At 44.5% G+C, this 23,194-nt stretch overlaps 1 protein-coding gene across 4 annotated transcripts in view; it reads right to left on the bottom strand.

The window, feature by feature from the left end:
* CCDC141 (coiled-coil domain containing 141) overlaps positions 1-23,194 on the bottom strand; it is a 94,063-nt gene that overhangs the window by 34,911 nt on the left and 35,958 nt on the right. For all 4 annotated transcript variants that reach the window (XM_081902637.1, XM_081902639.1, XM_081902640.1 and 1 more), the window contains exons 5-7: positions 20,072-20,325; positions 10,133-10,252; positions 5,120-5,314 (exon numbers count right to left, since the gene is read on the bottom strand). In XM_081902637.1, coding sequence (XP_081758763.1) covers positions 5,120-5,314; positions 10,133-10,252; positions 20,072-20,325 — 569 coding nt within the window. The remainder of the gene's footprint in view (positions 1-5,119; positions 5,315-10,132; positions 10,253-20,071; positions 20,326-23,194) is intronic.

Below are 23,194 nucleotides of genomic sequence, written 5' to 3'. Positions count from 1 at the left end.
ATGATGAAGTGAGAATGTGGGGGAAAGTATCTTCAGTCCTTTTTACAGCAAAAAAATAAAATAAAAATGGATGCTTGTTTGACTTTCAAAAATGACCAAGAGAATGATCAAAACAAAAAAAATTCCTTCCAGTAGCACCTTAAAGACCAACTAAGTCAGTTCTTGGTATGAGCTTTCGTGTGCATGCACACTTCTTCAGATACAATGTCCTATTTTTTCCAGGACACTTGTAGGGTATGGAATCTATGTATGTAAATTAGCATGTGCAAGAAGTGTGCATGCACACGAAAGCTCATACCAAGAACTGACTTAGTTGGTCTTTAAGGTGCTACTGGAAGGAATTTTTTTTGTTTTGACTATGGCAGACCAACACGGCTACCTATCTGTAACAAGAGAATGATGTCTGAAGAAGAAAAATGGATGGGGTGGGGGATATAATGACAGGATTATCACTTCGAGAGAAGACAGCAGCAGTGGAGGGTGAGCCAGTTTATGTAATTTCCCTTCTCAAACCCTAGAATTGTAGGTGATGGTGAGTATTATATTAGCCTTTTTTAAACAAAAGTGACTTCAAGCCACTCACAACAATAAAATTACCAGTCAGTTTTGAAAAACTCAGGAACCTTTGGGTAAGAACTCTAGGCGGTATACAACTATATAGGTCCCATAGTGCAGGCTGGACAATGAAACTTCCCCTCCCCCTCTGCACTCCCCCCAAAAAAAAATCTGTTGTGAGTTTCTCCTCAACCTTCCAGAGCAGATTTAGGCAGCACATGACAAGAGGAGAGGGAGTGGAAATCCCATTGGCAGAGCCAAAAATGCTTATGTTGGGCTAGTAGAGCTGTTTACTTGGATACCATTCTCTGGACTTCATGACATAAACCATACTAGTAATGAAGTTTGTTCTTCGAAAGGTACTGGATGCAGACAGGGAAAGATCTCTACCTGAAATGGCTTGCTGGAAGAGGAAGGTCTTCAGCAGAAAAGACAACATTGAACTCAGTAGAAATTACAGTGGTACCTCAAGTTAAGTACTTAATTCCTTCCGGAGGTCCGTTCTTAACCTGAAACTGATCTTAACCTGAAGCACCACTTTCGCTAATGGGGCCTCCTGCTGCTGCCGCGCCACTGCTGCATGATTTCTGTTCTCATCCTGAAGCAAAGTTCTTAACCCAAGGTATTATTCCTGGGTTAGCAGAGTCTGTAACCTGAAGCGTATGTAACCTGGGGTACCACTGTACTTCCTTGCAAAGACGGATAGGGTCGGGTTGTAAGACTGGTCACAGATGACCTGCTCTAAAGCCACTACTCTTAACATTGTATATAGTAGGAAGTTTGAAGACTGTAGCCTTCTGAAGTTGAGTTTTTCCATGACAGCTGTGATAACCACTCTGGCTGTCAGGATTGCCCCTTCCTATATTGCTACAGTTCATAGATGGTGCCAACTCAGCATAATACGATACTCGGTAACATGGCCTTTTCAGCCTGCTGCAGTTGATTAATGTGGCCACGCACTAGGAAGCTTGCTTCAAAAGGGGGGGGCTTCTGGCAAGTGCTGCTGGTTTTTTAAGGGTTCCCAGAGGTTTAGATGTTGTTTACAGGCTTTTTAGATGGTGTTGCCTACTATAGGTGATTTCACATATACACGTGGTAACCAGGAACGTAAACCTCACATAGGCGGGGAAACGCCTGTACTGCTCTTCAACGTAATAATGTCATAGCGCTCTCCTTTTAATGGGTGAGAAGTGACACAGCAGGTTGTTTAGTGTCCCACCAGGGCCATCTTAAGTATATCTGGCCCCGTGGTGCAAAGATCCCTCCAGAGCCCCCCCTTCCCCAGAACTGCCAACATTTTTACGGAGCTGCCGGCAGCTTTGCGGGGCTGGAGGAGGCGGGCAGCGGCTGGAGGGCAGCTCCTCCGGTGGGGAAGAGGCAGAGGCTCCAGGCGCGGCACTGGTTCAGTGAGGCGGGTAAGGGCGGCAAGCTGATGCCGGGAGGTGCTGTTCCCAGCCTCAGCCTTATCCCTGGCGCCCGTACCGCGGTGGCCACGGTGCTGCGTCGGAGCGGCATGGCAGAGGCAGCCAAGGGCAGCGAGCTGATGCCAGGAGGCGCCACGCCCAGCTTCCGCCTCTTCCCTGGCACCCTCCAGAACTTGGCACCCTGGCGTGCCACACCACTTGCCTCTATGGGCAAGACGCCGCTGTGTCCCACCAGACAATTCAGCAGTGCTGTGAGATATCTCTCCTTTTGAGATGCGCTATTGGATTATTGACCTCAAAGGCAAGAGAGGGCTCCGGCACTGAATACAGACACTAGCTCCTACCACTCATTGGATTAGCAGGACCATTGAAAAAGCTGGCCATTGGACTGCTTCAATATAGCAGTGATCTTTTACAGAGGGGGAGGGGAGCTCCACTGTCACTGTTCCTCTACCTGGGAGATTATTACTGTATGAGATGAGAGCCATAAGTCAGTGATAGAGTCTATACTCTGCATGCAGAGGATGGGAAAGAGTCTTGCCTGAAACCCCACATGGGCTAGAAATGCCAAGCTCAGTGGTACACTGGCCTGTCAAGACAGCTGCTTAGTTAACCCCCCCCTTCTTTTTACTCCTCCGCAGCAATGCTGATAGAAATGTAAACTGAGAGTTTTCCCTTCATAAGCACTGCAAGAAGAAGAAGAAGAAGAAGAAGAAGAAGAAGAAGAAGAAGAAGAAGAAGAAGAAGAAGAAGAATTGAAAAACATACAGAGAAACAGATCTGTTTCAGAGGGCATTGTTTTTAAAAGGAAGAAAATGGCAGTCCTGTTGTTGATTAATTTTAACACATTGGTTCATAACATAAAAGACGGCAAAAGAGCCAGAACTAATAGTTAAGCACATTCACATTAGCATACAAAGGTTTCTCCTTCTCTAGCAGGTAACATTACTAAATAAATACTTAGAGAGCAACCTGCACTAAACTGCCCAGTCACTCTTCTGACAGAAATCAGCTAGTCTTCTCATAAAGCCAGATTATCTAAATGAAATGATGAATGCTGCTCTCACCCTGGGTATTATTCACTCTTTGGTGCTGTCAATTGCTATTGTAAACAGAGTATGAAATCTTTTTTACAGTAAGGTTATTTGTGCGCGCACACACACACACACAATATGTGACATACAGTAAATTATTATTTTTTGAGTTACTGTGTGTTTACAGAAAATAAACCTGCCAGTCAACATCACTGAGTCTTTTATAATCTCTGAATGCCTCCAAATCCACCCCCTTGTCTCATGCAACTTCTGTTATCTAGTTTTCTTCTATTCAAGTTAGAAAACAGTTGTTTGGGACAAGCCTCTTCAGGCATTAAGATATTCAGAAGGAATCCTATTCCAGGTGCCTTCTTTGCCTGTAGTGAAGTTTGTATCCACCAAGACTATTTCCTCATCAGAGGAATACAATCCCCAAATTCCTTGATCGTTACAAATTGCAGGGAAAGAAGGAATGATCATGAGTTTTATTCCCTGGCATGGTAAAACCTATCCAAAATATGAAGATGGCTGGATGTGGTGTCAAAATGTTTAGGATTGGTTGAAAGTGACACACACAACCCCAGATTGCCAATCGTTTGGCAGAAATGAAGGCAGTCAATAAAAAACAGCCCAATGGAAACTGAGCATGCTCCGTGGCCATGGAATGCTGAATAGGGGAGGTGAGAAACAGAATCATGGAAGGGACCTTGAGGGTCATCTAGTCCAACCCCCTCCAACGCGGGAATCTTTTGCCCAGTGTGGTCCTCGAACCCACCACTCTGAGATTAAGAGCCTTATGCCCCATTGATTAAGCTATGGGATGCATCATTTTGGTGCAGGTCCCACTTTTACCTAATATACTCTCATTCTTATGTCGGATAAATTGTAAGCCTCATTAAGAGCCTACCATGGTTGAGAAGCAGGTCAAAAAGATATAACGAAAGCAAACAAATAAGCAAACGGGAACTCAGTACAGACTCATAGACCACAAAGTTCAAGAAAAGGTCTAGTATTTCTGGAGGGGTATTTTTGCAATTTTAATAGAACTCTCAAAACATTTTAAAAAAAGTTTTAAGAACAAGTACAGTGTATACTAAAGCCTCTCCTTTTCAGGGAGAGGAGGGGTTGCGCACGGGCCTTGCGCTTCCCGCCCTTAGTGGGGGGCGTGTTTAGTCATCAGGGAGTCCCGGCACGCGTCACAACCCAGCCAGCCAATCCGGCTGGCTGGGGTGTGTGGCTAAGCTGCATTTAAGCTGCCATGCAGCCGAGAGTAATTCCTTCTGCTCCCTGCTACTACGGATCTCCCACCCTCCTGCCCTTTCTTCTAGCGTTAGTCACCTTGATCTTGCTATGGACTTTGGTTGGTCGGCTGTTGAAGCGGCCTGGTAGGAAATTTTCCACTTGGCAGATTGGCACCAGCCACTTGGTTTTTGCCTACCTCGTAGCAAATCATCACAACTTTGTAAGGTTTGGCTGTTAGGCATTGGGAAAACTTGGTTTATGGGAGGGGAGGTTGTGGCCATCACCTACCCCTCCAATTTAAGGGTATTCCGTTAAAGGAACCCAGGGGTCGTGGATCCTGTCTGAATCCTGGGCGGTGGCTAGGGCCATGGCACAACTTTCCGGTGACCCTGGGGGAGCTCCGAGTTGATGTACATAAACAGGGCTCCCGCTAAAGGTGGTTAACCCTTTTGAGACTTCCTGCATGGTGAGCGGGAGTCAGATATAGTCGGAATGGGTCCAGTGCCTAAAGCCAATACCATTCACATTCTGTACCCAATAAAAGTTGTGACCTTTTTTCGCCCATTAACCTAAATACTGGTGTCCACGTGTTTTTATTCCTCGAGGGAGGGGGTGCAGGGCCTTGACGCACAACAGCCCCACCTGTTTCTTGGAATATAAACTGCTGGAGGCAAAATCCTTGGAGGGACTCCTCTGCCCCTCCCAAAATGTTCTGCATACAGAGAAATACATACAAATAAATGCAATGTTTCTCTTTTTGAAACTAGAAACAGAACTGTGACAAACTGAAAACAAACGTGGTGCGATATGCATAGTGTAAGCAACTGGACCACATGTTGTGGGTTGGTTAATCCTTTGACTAACCTTCGCTGCTGCAATGAAGAATTCATTGGCTTCTTGCAACAAGGTTTTCCGCTCCTCCATACAACGGTTCACTTCCTGTTGCAATAGGTTCATTTTCTGATTTGAAAGCTTCAGGTGCTCTTTTTCAGCATACTCTTCTGAAAACAGAATCTTGAGAGCCTCTGATTTCAAATCTTCCACCCTGGAGCTCCATACCTAGAAAGAGAAGGTCCGCCTCAGTTAGCTATCTGCCTGCAGGATAGCCACCCAACGAAAAAGACAGACGATGTCACAGATTTAAATAAAACTTGCACATGCTAATTTACATACATAGATTCCATACCCTACAAGTGTCCTGGAAAAAATAGGACATTGTTTTTTATTGCTGGAGAACAGTGGCCATGCTCTCGCTCGATTTTGCAATGCAATTTCCCTCCAAAAAGCGCTTTTTTTCAGGACCCTGTTTTTGGCTGCCATGCCTGCCCAAAATGTGTGTGTTTTTTTGGGGGGGGGGACAGGAAACTGCGGTGCAAAATTGCATGAGATTACAGCAACCCAAATGGCTCCCATTCTCTTGTGATAAAACAAAACAAATCAGGAACATGCCATCCAAGATTCTAGCTTCAAAGTCTTGGAAGGAAGGAGATGCAAATTCAGAAAATTGCTTTCTTTTTAAATTACATCTCATCATGGTGAAGAAGATTGTGATCAGGTGACCTGTGTGCCTGCTCAGTGTGCTGTCCGGGTGATGGGCAACCTCAAGACCCCAGCATTTGCTAAGGAACCCCAGATAGGAGGGGGGAAAGAACATGGCAGTGAGAGGGAGCATCAATGGGTAGGTAGGCAGTTAAACTCGCCCGTTGTGCAGATGGTTCCAGTTGTCATACCCAAAAGTCCAGCAAGGACATTTGATTCACACAAACGTATTTGAGATTATTATTACTAGTCATTAAATTTGTATACCACCCTTCATCCAAAGATCACAGGGCAGGTCCACAAGATAAAAACCCAAAAATGAAAGCACAAAAATACCTAATAAACTAGTATACTTCTATTTCTTTTCCTGTGGATAATTAGGCCTACATGGCAGCAGGTAGTCTAATTTCCCCGTGCCTGGACACCTCACAATTCCTTCAATGCAACTAGTTTTGTTGTTGTATTTAAGAAGAGTTTCCTCCACCCTTTTAAATGGTTTTATATTTTACTTTGTATTTCAACTCTCTTTCCCCCCGGATTTATTGTAAACCATCTACAGAGGTTTATGTAACAGGATGGAATACAAATACCACAAATAAACAAACAAAGCCGTATACCAAGGCAGCACTGGCTTACAGTGTAGAGATAGTGTAAAGAGTTACAGCAACTGCTTCCCATGCATAGGTTATTATATGGCTAATAAATAGGAAAACCATTCCCCCGGGATGAATTGGAAACAGCAGCAAAGAACTACAAGCCTTTTGTTCAATTACCTATCCTGCTGAGCTGCAAAATACTCCCATCCTACTGAATAAGGGTCAGCAACTACCATGTTCATAGTACAGTGGTTCCTCGGGTTACATACGCTTCAGGTTACATACGCTTCAGGTTACAGACTCCGCTAACCCAGAAATAGTACCTCGGGTTAGAACTTTGCTTCAGGATGAGAGCAAAAATCGTGCTCCGGCGGCACGGCGGCAGCAGAAGACCCCATTAGTTAAAGTGGTGCTTCAGGTTAAGACCAGTTTCAGGTTAAGAACGGACCTCCGGAACGAATTAAGTACGTAACCCGAGGTACCACTGTAGTGCTACTATGAATGGTTGACAGTACCCTCAAAATTCAATTACATTGCTTAGGAACAAACATATGGGCATCTTGCTATCATTTAAAATGCAACCACATGCATTCAGTTATTTGACACAATGGAATTATCAACAATTTGCCAAGTTTCACTACTGAGGAATCCAGCGCAAGCTATGCATGCCAATGTATTCTTGAAATCAACGAGCCTAAGTGTTTTACTGTAATGCTTAAATCCCATTGATTCTAATAATGGTAATCCTATCTCCTTAAAAATGGACCGTGTCCAAAAGTCAGTCAGCGCAGTGACCCTCTGCCCTTTCCTATGAAGGGGAGCTATTTGTGTGCAAGCATTCCAAGATCGCCCACTGAATATGGAGACGCTGCCTGAACACAGAGGGCTTTGCAATCACATCAGATCTGCTGGATCAGAGCCACACATTGGTCAAAGATCACCAGGGCTCAGTTTCATTCCTATGTGACTTCATTGTGGGTCTTGCATGGCTTTAAAATAAATAAATAAATCTGTTCAATAAAGAAGGAAATATTCCCCATTATATTCTCTTGCTGGTATGGGTTATGGTAAACTTGACGCACTTTGGTGTTTATTGGTGGTGTTAGAAGATTTCTAAATGGAAAGGTTGCCATCTCAGAGGTCAAAAGCACAGAGGATTCCTGTACTGCGGGAAGTCCCAGGTCCATTCTCTGGCAGATCTAGTTAAAAGGATCTCAGGTGTCAGGTTTGGGAAAGATTCTTGCCCAGTACCTTGGAGGGTGGCGTAGTGTCACCCAGTGGACTTCATATCTGAGTGTGGATTTGTAGTTTGGTCTCCCCAGTCCCTGTCCAACATTCTACTCACTACAGTATATCATGTTGGATCTCTGCACTCAAGAAAGAAGCTCTACAGGAAAGGTTACAATAATGACGTTTTAAAAAACAACAACAACACACACACACACACACACACACAATCTCTGCCCTGTTGAAGAAAAGTGGTTGCAACTGAATTAGCCATGTGTGGTGTGTCTTATCCCTCTGTGTCCTTTAATAGCCAATGAGTATGCTAAGCTGGCAAGGAGGAGTCTGCTAGATATCACAAACGTGGTTTCCATCCCTATTCGGGAATTTGGTGCTATATATGTAACTGTGGGGGGGGGGTGTCCCTCAGAGACAGGGACATGTGTATAAGGCCCTCTTTGGGTTGACACCAATCTTGCGTAGGCCACGGGGCACAGCCAGCATGCGCATGGGTGTCTTAAGAGGCAGGACCAGGGTTGACGCAAGACATTTTGGCGCCTGAGGCAAACCACCAAATGGTGTCCCCTCCCAGCCGGGGAAGAAGAGGTGAGTGAAGATCTACATCAGGAATGGGGTGGGTGGTATAAAGATCAAGATCAGGATCTGATGCCCCGTCCCTTGAACGCCTCACTAATGTTTATGTGGTGAGTAAGCCTGGTGGGTATGGTTCATTGTGTACACTGGGGAATTTTCTCTTCGAAGCCACAGGCACAAAGCCCTTTTCTTGCCTCTCTGCAGGACTGCTGAGATAATGATTTCATCTACAAGGATGAACTTCTATAAGTGAGCTGCTTAGCACAGAGGATCAGCTGTCATCTGCAGGGATCCACAGCAGCCAGAGACATTACTGTTTTAATACTGCGTGCAATTTTGTGGCATGACATCGCTGTCATGACTTCTTTCCACCAAGAGCAGCAAAAAGCCTGATGTTGCCATGCCTCTGCAGATTCCCTGAGCTACCTAAGTACCTCTGAGGACACACAGCATTATACATAACCTGTGCTCAGTGTCTCTCCACAGACAGGTCATGCTATTTTACTTTTTTGCCTTCTCAGTAAATAACCTTTAAAATTGCAGTTCTCAATATTCCATTTGGCACAGAAATGGAGCCCCTTTGTAGATCTCTTGATTGATCTGGCACTTCTGAAAAGATTGGTGCAGACAGGGTGAAATTATACTTTGGTTTTTAAAAAAATAAATAAATAAAATCTGGACCCTTTTGTTCAAAAGAGGCTGTGAGGCTTTCAAAAACATGAAGCAGCTGAGAAAAAAGAAGCGCTCCTATGCACACTGAATTGCAGAAAAATACTGGGTGTGAACCAGCCAAAGTTAATGACTTTTAAGTCCCATTGTATCCAATTATAGTGATTAACTCTTTTCCACTGAAGTCAATGATACTTAAATTTGTTTAGCTTTCTGGGCTGTATTCAGAATGTTTATTTTCTTAAAAAGCCATCATTGGGACAGACACTCTTAGAGTTGATTTCTTCTTCTTGAAATTTAAGGATACATAAATGGAAATGAAGCATGAGACTAAGATTTTGCTAAGGATGAAGAAAAAACTGGGGGTGGGTGGAATATGTAAAGCAACATGTAAAATGATTATTTAAAACAAAATAGCTGACTTTCTCAACAGCCACCCCATATGTAATAGGTAAAGAAGCTGTAGTGTGCATTCTTCTTTTGCAATGGGGAAGCAGCCCCAAACCTCAGTGACACACTGAGTTTTGGCTTGCATTTCTTAACTAGTTTAGCTAACCACCATTCATATATTTCCCCTTCTATTACGGTAATTTGTCTGCTAATGGAACCTTAGCACCATAGTTTTTAAGAGTGACCTGCCTTGAGAGGGGTTGCCACTTGTCAGAAACCGTGAGCAAATACATATTCTTCCCAAACTGGGCAAAAACATATAAACTAGGGCTGGATCTACACTGCTAAGAAAAATGGTATAAAAAACCCTGATATATATATCTATACAGTGGTACCTCAGGTTAAGTACTTGATTCGTTCCGGAGGTCCATACGTAACCTGAAACTGTTCTTAAGCTGAAGCACCACTTTAGCTAATGGGGCCTCCTGCTGCTGCCGCGCCACCGGAGTGCGATTTCCGTTCTCATCCTGAAGCAAAGTTCTTAACCTGAAGCACTATTTCTGGGTTAGCGGAGTCTGTAACCTGAAGCGTATGTAACCTGAAGCGTATGTAACCTGAGGTACCACTGTATATATGTATATCTATATATCCCATTGACAACGGATTGCTGCTCTGGTGTCACATTTTATAACGTATTTTTAATGTTATAACTCACCAGTGTAGATTAGTCCAAGCAATGAAGAGCCCATGATTTAATGAGTGAAATGATAATCCTCAGGGAAAGGTGTTGCTATATCAATACAATAGTCCACTGTAAGAAATTGAAGGACTACAGTGAGCATGTTTTAGATAAGATGGTTCTTACTTTAACCTTATTTTCCATTTCCTTGTGCTCCTGGAGTAATTCTTCATTTTCTTTTAAAGATGACCCCAGCTTTTGCTTATGGAAATAATCCTTTATGTTCTTCTTGTACCAAGAGGTGATCTGAAAAAAGAAACAATATTTTGAAGGACTGGTATGTAACTACTGAAGTGAGATTAATCATAAGGATAGTTATATAATAACCCATAGTGTGTTGAACGAGATTAATCATAAGCAATAAACATAGATGATTAGGATCACATTCCCAATCACTGAATGGATCCAGCACAATGGTAAGAACTCTTATATCCTGCTTACTGCTATTCAACCTATATCTTTTTAGAAATAACTCAGCCTCCTGTGAATTGGTTTGAACTGTACTGCTACATTGCGAGTTATCTATTCATGTAAAAACAGCAACCCAGTTTAGCTTCATTTTTAATGAGAGCGTGTGAAAAATCTTGTCTTAGCCAAAAGAATAGGAAATTTGTAAATGAGTCTAATAAAGGCTGGGCTTCAATAGCCCAGTCGTCTGCGCACTGAAGTTTTAAACAAATCCTGTTTACAATGAATGAGGACTTGTTTTCAGTCTTCACTTTGTTTTGTGAAATGCTGTTTTATTCGATAAAGGAAAGCATTGCCCTAGGAACTATAATTATTTCACATCCACGTCTACTCTATTTTAATCCTATAAAGCTGCAGGATGTTAAGACAGAACCTATCTTCTGAACTGTGGGCACAAAAAGAGGAAGGAAACCAGTGACCCCCCAAGCAGAATGAATATACTTTTAGCTCAAGGCCTGCATGTAACTATCCTATGACAATCCCTCACCCTGGAGAATGAGGAATAAATGACCAGGGACCTGGAATCCTTTGCTTATGCAGTTGTGTGCACAAAGGCTCTTTCGAGCATTAAAATGAACATGAGGAAGTCAAGCATGCAAGATCCTTCCCTCTATTCCATTAATTCATATAATGCCTAAACAGAGTAAGAGGTATGTGGAATTTGATATCACATGGGCTAAAATGCAGCTATTTTATTTACTGGTGTATTGGATCATTACCTACATATACACCACAATCCAGTATAGAGTTATGCTTAACCTCCTTTAATTTCAGTGGGGCTTAAGCATGGGTACAGAACTGTGTTAGACTGAGGCCCTAGTCTGCCCTTATATGTCACAATTGGAGCTATTAAGTATTCCTCTATGAATATTCTGAAAGTAAACAAAAATGCTTCCCACAAATCTACAACAACACACTCAGCGAATTACCTAAGGAGTTTGGTGTAGCAAGGGATATAAAGAGATAATTAATGTAATTAAAATTTAGTTTGATGTCACACCACAAAGCTGCTTCCTAAGTGCTTCCAATTTATTCATTTTGATATGTTCCTCGTTCGAGGCCTGATTTCATTTTTAAATCACAGTACTGGAGAGGTGGGGAGAGATTATATATATAATATATATATATAATGCTCAGTGTTTCTTAACAACTAAAGGGGATAAGTAATACTTAAAGTAAATTTATGGGTCTACTCTGAGACTGGCTATCACTATGATTTGAGTGGCTCAGTTCAGATGCAACGGCACACTATGGCATGCCCTTCAAATGTCCCAGTTTTTCACAGACGGTTCCAGAATTGCAGAAGCCATCCCAGCTTCTGATCTGATCCTGGAAGGCCAGCGCCACCACTGAGCTTGGGGAGGGAAATGGGACGAGGGAGCACATAAATCTGAGGCATGTCACTGTTTATTCCAGCAGGAAATATTGGGAGGAATACTGAATGTGTCCAATATATTTTTCTGTAGTCATCAGAACCCCTAAATGGAAGTGGATCTGCAGCCATCCACTACCTTCTATGACAAGATGTTACAAAAGCTTGCTCCTAACACTGGGCTGCAGGTGGCACTGTGGGTTAAACCACAGAGCCTAGGACTTGCCAATCATAAGGTCGGGGGTTCGAATCCCCGCGACGGGGTGAGCTCCTGTTGCTCGGTCCCTGCTCCTGCCAACCTAGCAGTTCGAAAGCACGTCAAAGTGCAAGTAGATAAACAGGTACCGCTCTGGCAGGAAGGTAAACGGCGTTTCCGTGCGCTGCTCTGGTTCGCCAGAAGCGGCTTAGTCATGCTGGCCACATGTACACCGGCTCCCTTGGCCAATAATGTGAGATGAGCGCCGCAAACCCAGAGTCGGCCACGACTGGACCTAATGGTCAGGGGTCCCTTTACCTTTACCTTTAACATTGGGCTACCCTACTTGGAATCAGCAGGACAAGAAAGGCAGGTTACGTTCAGTGCCATGTGACTTGAAAGTAAGCTCATGCAACAAAACTTTACCTTTCCCCCCTCTCCTCCTGCACCTCTCACTTGTAGCTTCTTTGGAGATTGTGGGGAGCTACCAAACACTGTGTGCTATGTCATAGGGGGCTGCAGTGGACAGAGGGAATGGCCTATAACTGGGTGGAGGAAGCTGCATTTTGCTCATGTAACGTTGGATACAACTCTATATGGTTTTTAATTATATGGAAGCTGGTCAGAGACATGACAGAATCTAGGGCCAGGCAGGGAGGAAAGTGCAACATTCTCACTCTTGAGTGCCAAATGGAATACACTGACCTCTCAGTCCTGGACAATAATGAATAAGGCAATGTCAGGGATAAAACTCCACGGAAGGAAGGACATCTAAATTCTCCATGAGAAGCAATACTTAACAAGGAGCTGTTATGCACAGCTGGGAGGCAGGATTAGAATTAAAGTGTCTATTCCAGGGAGCTAGGGAAACAGACCTAAAAACCTAAAAAGGTGCCTTCTATACAAATACACCTGAATATAGTGTGGTCTCCTGATATGTGATCCATGGCAGCCTCTCCCCGCTCTGCCCCCCCCCCCCCGATACAGGTAACATTTAGGCTTCTGCTTTTTTAAAAAGGCACTTTGAACATAGAGATTGGGAGCAGAGCCAGATAGCACAACACCAAACTCCCCTATCCATGTTTGCAGCAGAGACAAAAGGAAGACTTAAAAAGTTTGCCCCTTGTCAGGCAGCAGAGAACCAACCCCCACGGCGGGTTGCCAGGAACGGACAAGACAAGGAAAAGCCCTTAACATCTTCTTTTATTCAATATTCACATAAAGAGGCTTGGGAATGCGGCCTCTCGGAATAATGGCGTTGCTCTGAGTGAATCTCCACCCCCTCCATCTCTCCCACTTCCTCATGAATCATCGCTAAGAGTGCTAGAAAGTGCCCTCGGCCTTTGAGCTCTTTGCTCTCCTACTTTCAAGGCCCGCTGTGTTCTGGGAGGGGGGGCTGGAATGCTTTTAAAGACACTGAGTCCGTGGTGCTTCCTCTTCTGCCTCCTCCTCTCCCAATATTTTCCAGCTTTTCACTTCATCTGCGTCTGAGCTGTGACCTCCCTCAACCCTCTGTTGTAATTCTGAATTGTCTCCTTCTTCTCTGGAAGGGTCAGGCTGAGGAGGCTATCTCCACCGTTCCTCCTCTGCCCAGTCCCTGAGACCCCCTATTGAAATAACCTCTCACATCCCAGCTACTTGGCTATGTCTATCTTTCGAAGCTGGGCTTCCAGTGACTTAAAATGGGTGCATGACTGCCCCCTGACTGTACACCTGCTCCTTTGAGAGGAGCGCAAGTCCATGAACAGGCATATTACCCAATTAGGCAAGTGTACGATTGCATGGTAAGATACACTTACGCTGTTATAAAAATGAAAAGCCACCCAGCAAAATTGAGTAAGCTGTGCTAATTGATAATTGTGCTCTCAATGTTAACACTCTGAAATGTGCTGAAATGCAGTAATATATTATCAGCTACTAGGCAGGTGCCTGCATCCTCACTGCCTGAGGTGTGTATTTGTTAAAGAAGATTTGAAAAGCAGAGCCACGGAAGCACTAAGAGAGATAAGCATTCACTAAGCACTGTAGAAAGCTTACTCTCCCTTCACCCTGCTGTGGAGGGGATAGGGGATAGCAGATTTAACCAGTTTCTCATGATTGTTAGAGGGACTCACAACAAAGTCCAACATGGATTTCGTAAAATAACTTGCTGAAACTGCACTGCTACCCGTGAGAATATGTGCTTTGGGTTAGTGGTGAATCTGATGAATGACTCATAAGAAATGACTCCTGGAAGACTAAGGTCCAGAAAGGGATTTGAGCACGTCAAAGTGCAAGCAGATAAATAGGTACCTTCCAGCAGGAAGGTAAATGGCATTTCTGTGCACTGCTCTGGTTCACCAGAAGCAGCTGAGTCATGCTGGCCACATGACCCGGAAGCTGTCTGCGGACAAACGCCGGCTCCCTCGGCCTATAGAGCGAGATGAGCGTGAAACTCCAGAGTCGTCTGTGACTGGGCGTAACGGTCAGGGGTACCTTTACCTTTACCATCAACCCACATCACTTTAAAGAGGAAATATTACAAAGAAATGATCTTGTGGATCATGCCAGCTGCGTTCAGCATGCCTGAACTATTCAGAAGATTCCCCTCCCTCCAGAAACAAAGCTTCAATTTGTTTCTATGTATTGCTGTATCTGAAGCAAAGCAAGAAATGGCTGCACTGATTGCAACATGACAATAGAGAATTTGGACAGTGCTTTGCAAATTACAATCTTGATATAAGATTCTAGAGAAGGTGCCACGTGAGTATGCTTATAGCAAACACAAGAACGGTGGCAGAGGAAGCCTTGCTGCCAAGGAGTGCGCCAATATGCCTTCCCAAATAGTGGGAATGAGGGCATTGCCACCAGAAGTCTCTGGAAGAATCTTCTAAAATGGGCATTTTGTGGGATAGGGACAACCTGTCCCTGCTACTGTCACATGCCAGCACTAGGCCTGATCTAGGGACTCAGCTATACAGCTGCAGATAAAATGTTTTTAAGTGTGTTGTGAAATGCATTATACAAATGTGATACTAGATGGCGATGCTGAACTATGGGAAATTCAATATATTTTTCAAAACTTTTTTAATAGCATTTTCATAGCGTTTTTTTATATGTGTCTACATTCCACTTAGATGCTTCTGCTACACCAGTATTCCTGCTATCTGACCTAGGATCTTCTATCCTAGGTAACAAGTGGTGGGGCTGTGGATGCGGTGATTGTTGTTCCGCTCCTTTAAGCCTGCACCACTGCTGGCCATGGCGTTTGGATTGTGGACTTAATATATTTATTATGTCCATAGCTTTCACAGGCAAATGTCTACTTCATCGGGGGCATTTGAGGATCTGAATTATTGTTCATAAAAGGTGTGCCAGGATTTTTACTTGTGGGCAATTATTTAACAAACCATAACCTCTGACCTTGCTGTCCACCTCGGAGCAGCAAGCTGTGAATCAATGAGCTCGGGAGCCTTGAATAACCGTGATTTAGTGGTTCTCCTCACAAAGACATAATTGGGAGCCATTGAGAAATGTATGAACACATATACATTAATAACGGATCTGCTTGCCGAACTAATTATGTACAAAACAGCCCTGCCTGCCTTTATTTTTCATTAATAAAAGGGATTTGCTGAAAATATTTGAGAAAGAATAGTTTGCAGCTGCCAGGGATTACGATGTTTTTCAGATGATTGCACTGCGGTTAGGGGAAATATGCCATTTTTAACGCATTATTACCTAAATGCCTGCTCCCAGCTGAGCTGTTTCTTGCTGTACTGAAGCAAACTGAGGTTGTTACTCTAGCTCCTAAAGTGAGATCGTGGGAAATGGAGCCGATAGCCAACTCTCTTTCATGTCCCATTTGTGATACCAAAGTTTACAAATTCTGGACACAGTATATAGCACCTGTGTGGGGAGGTGGGCTCCTCGCCTGCTCTGAAACCCTTTACAATCCTGTATAACCAGTCTTTCATTCCATGCCCTCCTCCATGTTCCCGTCTGGCATGGCCATACTGTAGTGGACCAGTGGAAATTATTGCAGACCCACTCACAGCGACCCCTCTCCAGAGAGCAAGGCTTTTCTCCTGTGAAGGTGAACAAAATGGACAGGACAGCATTCTGGAATTTAAAAATTGTCCACAACTTTTTTGATTCCAGGTGTAGTTTGGATTTGGCTTAGACATCAGGTGCATATCCCTTTCAGCTCCCCTGGTGAAGGGCTGACAAATGACAGGGTCTAGCCTAGGATTAATGGGTCATCTGCAAGATGCACGTCTACATGAATGGCCATCACAAGCTGCTGAAGGAATGTCTATGGCCCATCTGCTGCACACCTTGGCTTTTGGACAGAGATCAACGAGACCCCTCTAATGGGGTACCCTGTTATTGCACAGTCCTGAGGTGGGGGTGATACACCACTTCCCCCCTGCATGGTGCTAGACTGAAAGGATTCCACTCAATGCCTTATCTTCTAAAGTTGTGACTATTGCTATGGGGAAGACAAAACCTGCAAACCTGTTTGCAGGCAAATTCCTTCTTGACTTGGAAGGGAAAGGTTAGCATACAAAACCCAAAGCATTACTCAATAGGGTAGGGAGGGAGAGATGTTCTTCAGCTGACTGCAGTCCCTGGGGTCAGGGGCAGCCAGCTTTTATAGGGCTGGGGTGGACCAGAGTGAAGCCTGCTCCACTTTGGTCCGCTCCCAAGCCCCGCCCACACAGCCTGGCGATATTGGCCAGGATTCAAATGGACAGATGGCAGGAAAGCCCTTTCTACTATATTTTAAATGGTGATGGTGACACTAGTGAATTTTTCACACTGGAAACAAAATCCCCATTGCTGGCAAACTTGTACCAGATATTATCAAACAAAATGTACAGGATAAAGAATGAATCCTTTTCAATGAGGTATTTTTCAAATTTATTTCATGAAATTTGTTTCGCAACATTGGTTTTAACCAGTGAGAACCTATCTCAGTAATGAAAATATTGTATTCCTAGGCAGATCCTCGGTTGAGCATTTCTCAGGAGACAGAGCAAAACAACAACCAACATGGCGTCACTCTGGGCCTTCTGAACTATAGCTTGTGGTATCCTCATGATTTGCATACCAATAGCTGTGTAGCTCACATTTTGTAATTTTCACACCAACCCTCTTTATATTATTTTAAAATGGGGATTTGTTCTCAGCTACCAGACTATAGCCAACGGCTGTGAAGTTGACACCTCTGAAGGAAGACGGGATTTGTCATTCTGGGTACAGATCAATCTAGTCAAGAAACTGGTAAATCTAGTCTTCCCATGGGCAATTACAAGCATCTGATGGATGCTTCAGAGTTTCCTAGCAAGCCCAAGCAAATTCATAAGGCTTTACTTGGGGGAATGTTATATAAAAATGCAAAGAACAATTTGTGATTTATAATGTACCCATAGCGCATTACAAAACAGGTAATGTGATGCTCTCCAGGGGGCTATTTGAAGAGCTTTGAGAAAAAGCCACGACAAAGTGACGCTGCTTCCATTTGCATATTTAATTTATATACCCAGGCTGCCAACTATGTCAAAGAACACAAGGCACTATTTCCTTACATGTTTGTTAAGATGATCTCTGTATAATGCTATACGACTTTTCAGTTTTAAACTAAACTTCCTTCCTATGCTATGACTTACGACGTCTTGGGAAGTTAATACTGATTGTCAATGAGTAAAAGGAGGGTTCATAGAACATATCTGACTGATACCATAAAAAGCATAATACAGGTGTGAGGCCCTTCTTGTCATCAAGGGCCACATAATATTTGCAAAACAAAAAAAAATTCCTTTCAGTAGCACCTTAAAGACCAACTAAGATAGTTCTTGGTATGAGCTTTCGTGTGCATGCACACTTCTTCAGATACACCAATATTTGCAGTAATCTTTTCAGTACCAGGTAAGGACTTAACTTTCCCCACAGGCTTTTGATGGACTGAGATGATGTTGGGTTCTGTTATTAGGGTGCTGCCAAAGTTTTCCATAGTTGTAACAGAGGGTTTGTTTTGTATGCATGAATGGAAGGTGTCTGTAGGAATTCTATTCATGGTATAATGTGAGGTTTATGTTTTTGAATGTACTGTAAGTAGGAAAATCGGACAGAAAGTCCCAATAAGAAATGGAAACAGATGCAGAAATTTCGTTTGTTGTCATGACCAGATTCACGTCATGTGAATGTAAGCAAGGTACAGTGGTACCTTGGGTTACATATGCTTCAGGTTACATACGCTTCAGGTTACAGACTCCGCTAACCCAGAAATAGTACCTCGGGTTAAGAACTTTGCTTCAGGATGAGAACAGAAATCGTGCTCCGGCGGCACGGCAGCAGTGGGAGGCACCATTAGCTAAAGTGGTGCTTCAGGTTAAGAACAGAGCTCCAGAATGAATTAAGTTCTTAACCCAAGGTACCACTGTATTTGTTAACACTGGGGTTCCTTCCCCCCGCTCTGCAAATAATAATAATAATAATATGTAATTAATTATGTTGCCGAAACTTCATTACCTCCCTCTCCTGCTATGATGCTAGGCACATTTACTTCTGCGTAATCTCCAATGAACCCAGTGGGACATACTTCTGAGTAAATATGCACAGGATTACTTTGCAAATCTCATACATAAGGTTGAGATTTGACTCCAAACGCCATCTGAACACTAGCCTATGGTGCTGTTATCAGGATATCTACATTAAAAATTGAATGGAATGGGAGGTCTGAGGATGTGACGTGGCTTCTGTAGCAATCCCAGCTTTTCCCAGCTGGATTTTTGTGCCTTTAATAGCTGGATGGCATTGAATAGCACTGATAAGAAGGCTCCCAAATGCCAGGACTGTGTTAAAGTCCCATTAAACACAGTGTGACTTATTTCTGAGTAAACGTGCAGAGGACTGTAGCTGCAATCCTAAGCCCCATTGAATTCAATAGCTCATTTCTGAGTAAACATTTATAGGGCTGCACTGTGCCTGCTTACACTCCCTCTTCCACATAACGACTGAAGTAGCACTTCATCCTGTGGCAGCAACCTGTGCCATGATTTATTGGAACCTGGAGGTGCTTCAAGCTCTGCCTCCTGACGTTGCATCTCCTTCCCCAAACATCCATGTTGCCTCAGTTGCCCGAAGGGAAACCCCAACACAAGAGTTCCTGCCCTGGCGTAGGGCTTTCATGTGACTGGGACACCCAAGAGCTTGCATGCTGGGGGGTGGGGGTTCTTCAAAGAACCACGGGCAGTGTGTGGTTGTTTGAGGAAGGTGATGCTACGTCAGGGGGGAAGTCCACTCAGGCACCTGCGGCGGCCCATGGGTAGGGTGAGCCGCCCATAGGGGAGGGGTACACCATGGGGCCTCCAGAGTCTGCCTGCCTCCTCCCACTCAGCTGCCCTACAGCTGGGGGGAGGCAGCGGGCAGACCGTTTGGGCAGCAAGGAGTCTGCGCACACCCAAGAAGAAGAAGCGTTTGGATTTGATATCCTGCTTTATCACAACCCGAAGGAGTCTCAAAGCGGCTAACATTCTCCTTTCCCTTCCTCCCCCCACAACAAACACTCTGTGAGGTGAGTGGGGCTGAGAGACTTCAGAGAAGTGTGACTAGCCCAAGGTCACCCAGCAGCTGCATGTGGAGGAGTGGAGACGCGAACCCGGTTCACCAGATTACAAGTCTACCGCTCTTAACCTCTACACCACACTGGCTCTCTCCCAGGAGAGACGTGTGGCTCTGGCGCTCTGCAGGCCCCGTGGTGAGTGCTGCCCGTCATTTTGTCACCCCCTCAGTGGACCGCACCCCCCACCCCTTCCTCTGCCCCTTCCCCCGCTCGAAGTAATCACGGTAAGGCCGTGCACATGAATAACACAATAAATAGGGCTACTGTTACTCAGATTTGAGTCCCACTGGGTGCAAGCCTAATGATCACACCAATATCGCATCCCATCCATGTGCTTTATCTGATCACATTAAAGCCTCACTTCGCAGTCCTGTTTGCATGCATGCATTTATATATACAGTTATAAATGTCTCTCTTTCCTACCTGGTTTTCCTGGTGATGCCACTGGCAGATTTGCAAGACCTGCTCCAGTCCTTGGCGCTGCAGCTTCAGGTATTTGTCCAGTTGCCTTCTCCTGTCCTGCAGGACTTCGAGGAGGCTGCCAATTTTCGTGCAGCTGCTGTGGGCTCCCTGAACGAATTCTGGGTTCACATTCGGCCCATCAGATTTGAACTCCTCTATGAATTCGGTAAGGTCGTGGCTTTTGTTCAAGAGGACCAGAGACTTTTCTAAGAGCTCTGTGGCGGAGGGGGAGGGGAATAGGCAGAGAGAAGAAAGGTGGTTAATTCCTCATACATGGTGTGATGTTCAGGGTGGACCACGTGCAAAAGGATTATTGGCATATATATCTAAGATTCCCTGTCATATATCTAAGTAGAAGATAAACCATAGAACTGTCTCTCCACACACACCCCTTCATTGTGGCACATTCAGTTTCCCTGGGTCTGTAGCTTCTATCCACATACTACCTCAGGTTCTAAGCACAGTATACCTCAAACACACTGCAGCTCTCGAACTCAGAGCTTTCCAAAACTGTGTGTTGTGACACTTTAGTGTGTTGGCTGCAGTGTGTAGGTGTGCCACATGAATGCTCCCTGTGTTCCTTCTGGGGCTGGAAATGGGTTAGTTTAACCTCCGGTTTGCTAGTACAGTGGTACCTCGGGTTAAGTACTTAATTCGTTCCGGAGGTCCGTACTTAACCTGAAACTGTTCTTAACCTGAAGCGCCACTTTAGCTAATGGGGCCTCCTGCTGCCGCTGCGCCACTGCTGCACGATTTCTGTTCTTATCCTGAAGCACTATTTCTGGGTTAGCAGAGTCTGTAACCTGAAGCGTATGTAACCCGAGGTACCACTGTAAAACTGAATTACGGTGTCACAAAATGATGCATGTCTAAAAAGTGTCCCACCAACAAGAAGTCTGGAAAGTTCTGCCCTACCTGATCTCTAAATGTGTAACTTGTATTTTATTGTGCTGTATACAGCACATGGGGACGCAGGTGGCGCTGTGGGTTAAAGCCTCAGCGCCTAGGACTTGCCGATCGAAAGGTCGGCGGTTCGAATCCCTGCGGCGGGGTGCGCTCCTGCTGCTCGGTCCCAGCGCCTGCCAACCTAGCAGTTCGAAAGCACCTCCGGGTGCAAGTAGATAAATAGGGACCGCTTACCAGCGGGAAGGTAAACGGCGTTTCTGTGTGCAGCTCTGGCTCGCCAGAGCAGCAATGTCACACTGGCCACGTGACCCGGAAGTGTCTCCGGACCGCGCTGGCCCCTGGCCTCTTAAGTGAGATGGGCGCACAACCCCAGAGTCTGTCAAGACTGGCCCGTACGGGCAGGGGTACCTTTACCTATACAGCACATAAACTACCCAAGACCAAGGCTACGTATCTCTTCTCTGGCTTTCAGTAGAAAAGCTGCATTATTCAGCTGTGAACTACACAATATTTGAAAAAAATGTGTGATCTGGCTTTCAGCTGGCAGGGGTATAAACCAAACCAAACCTGTACTGATAGGGATTCAAATACACATTAATGTTATATCCAGCAGAGGGCAGTGATGACATTCAGCAAACACAACATTTATTACCAGGTGACTTATCACAGAAGCAATTCAGACATCTGCATATTATTGGGCAGGGCCGACAGCTTCTGAAGCCCAAAATATTGAGCATGTAATTTGCATATTATGCCAGTGGTATTTATATACATTTGCACATTTCCACTGCAATACTTGTTCAAAATGCCTTACATTTTGTGAGGGGGCGGGGGAAAGAAAACACTGTGCAGCAATGTGTAGCCATCACAATATGATAATAGGCAGTCTGAGCACCACCACTAAAATTATTTTTTCTCAAAAACACAAAAGGGCAGAGTTCAGCATATAAGTGCCAACATTCTCTCTCTCTCTCTGGCAGAACAATTTGCTCAAGTACTTCACATGTTCATTACCACACAGACGCTCTTACCAATTGACATTTCCCAGAGTCTTGACAAATAGTGATTATTGCAACTGATGAAAAAAATCACAAAACAGCAGACATGGTGTAATTTACAGGGGATAAAACTTTCTCTTGATATAATGAGAAAAGCCTCAGAATGTGATTTGATTGGGAACGGGTCGGGGGGGAGAGACATCTTATTGCTCTGCTTTTGAAAGACATCTGTGCCTTCTCGGGAGAAATGCCCCTGAGATGCATGTTAATTTTATGTCAAAATGATAATACATAAATGCTTTGACAAAGGTGTTCCTCTTCAGAGAGTATCTGTCAAAAATCGAATGTGAAATGCAGCGCTGAATCACTTATACCTGGGGTAGCCAATGAGGTGCTCTCTAGATGTTTTTGGACTATACAGTGGTACCTCGGGTTAAGTACTTAATTCGTTCCAGAGGTCCATTCTTAACCTGAAACTGTTCTTAACCTGAAGCACCACTTTAGCTAATGGGGCCTCCCGCTGCTGCCATGCCGCTGGAGCACGATTTCTGTTCTCATCCTGAAGCAAAGTTCTTAACCCGAGGTACTACTTCTGGGTTAGCAGAGTCTGTAACCTGAAGCGTATGTAACCTGAAGCATATGTAACCCAAAGCAGCACTGTAAATCCCATCAACCTTGACCATCAACCATGTTGGCTGAAGCTGATAAGAGTTGGAGCCCAAACACCTGGAGGGTTCGCCACCTTGGCATCCCATGACCTATACCCTTAAGCTGTATCCCCAGAAGCAATTCAGCCAACATTTTGCAATAAAGTCAAGGCTAATGGGAGAATGGGCAGAGTTAGGCCAAATGCAGGGGTTAGAGTGGACAAATGATACATGCCTCATTTGTTTATCTAATTTCAGGCCAGCAGGACAGAGTTGAGAACTGAAAAACACCACCAGACATATCAAGAAAGAAAATATGGCCACATTTAAAAGAAGCACCATGCTACTTTAAACAGTGCTGGCTCCCCTCCCAAAGAATCCTGGAAACTGTAGTTTGCATGGTGCTGAAACATGTTAGTAGACCCTTATTCACCTCACAGAGCTACATTTCCCAGAGTGCTCTGGGAAGGGAGACCAATTGTTAAACCACTCTGAGAACTGTAGCTCTGTAAGGGGAATAGGGGGTCTCCTAA

This window comes from Podarcis melisellensis (assembly GCF_964234715.1).
Source record: "Podarcis melisellensis genome assembly, chromosome: 1".
Taxonomy (NCBI): Eukaryota; Metazoa; Chordata; class Lepidosauria; order Squamata; family Lacertidae; genus Podarcis; species Podarcis melisellensis.
This window is presented reverse-complemented; position numbering and strand designations above follow the sequence as displayed.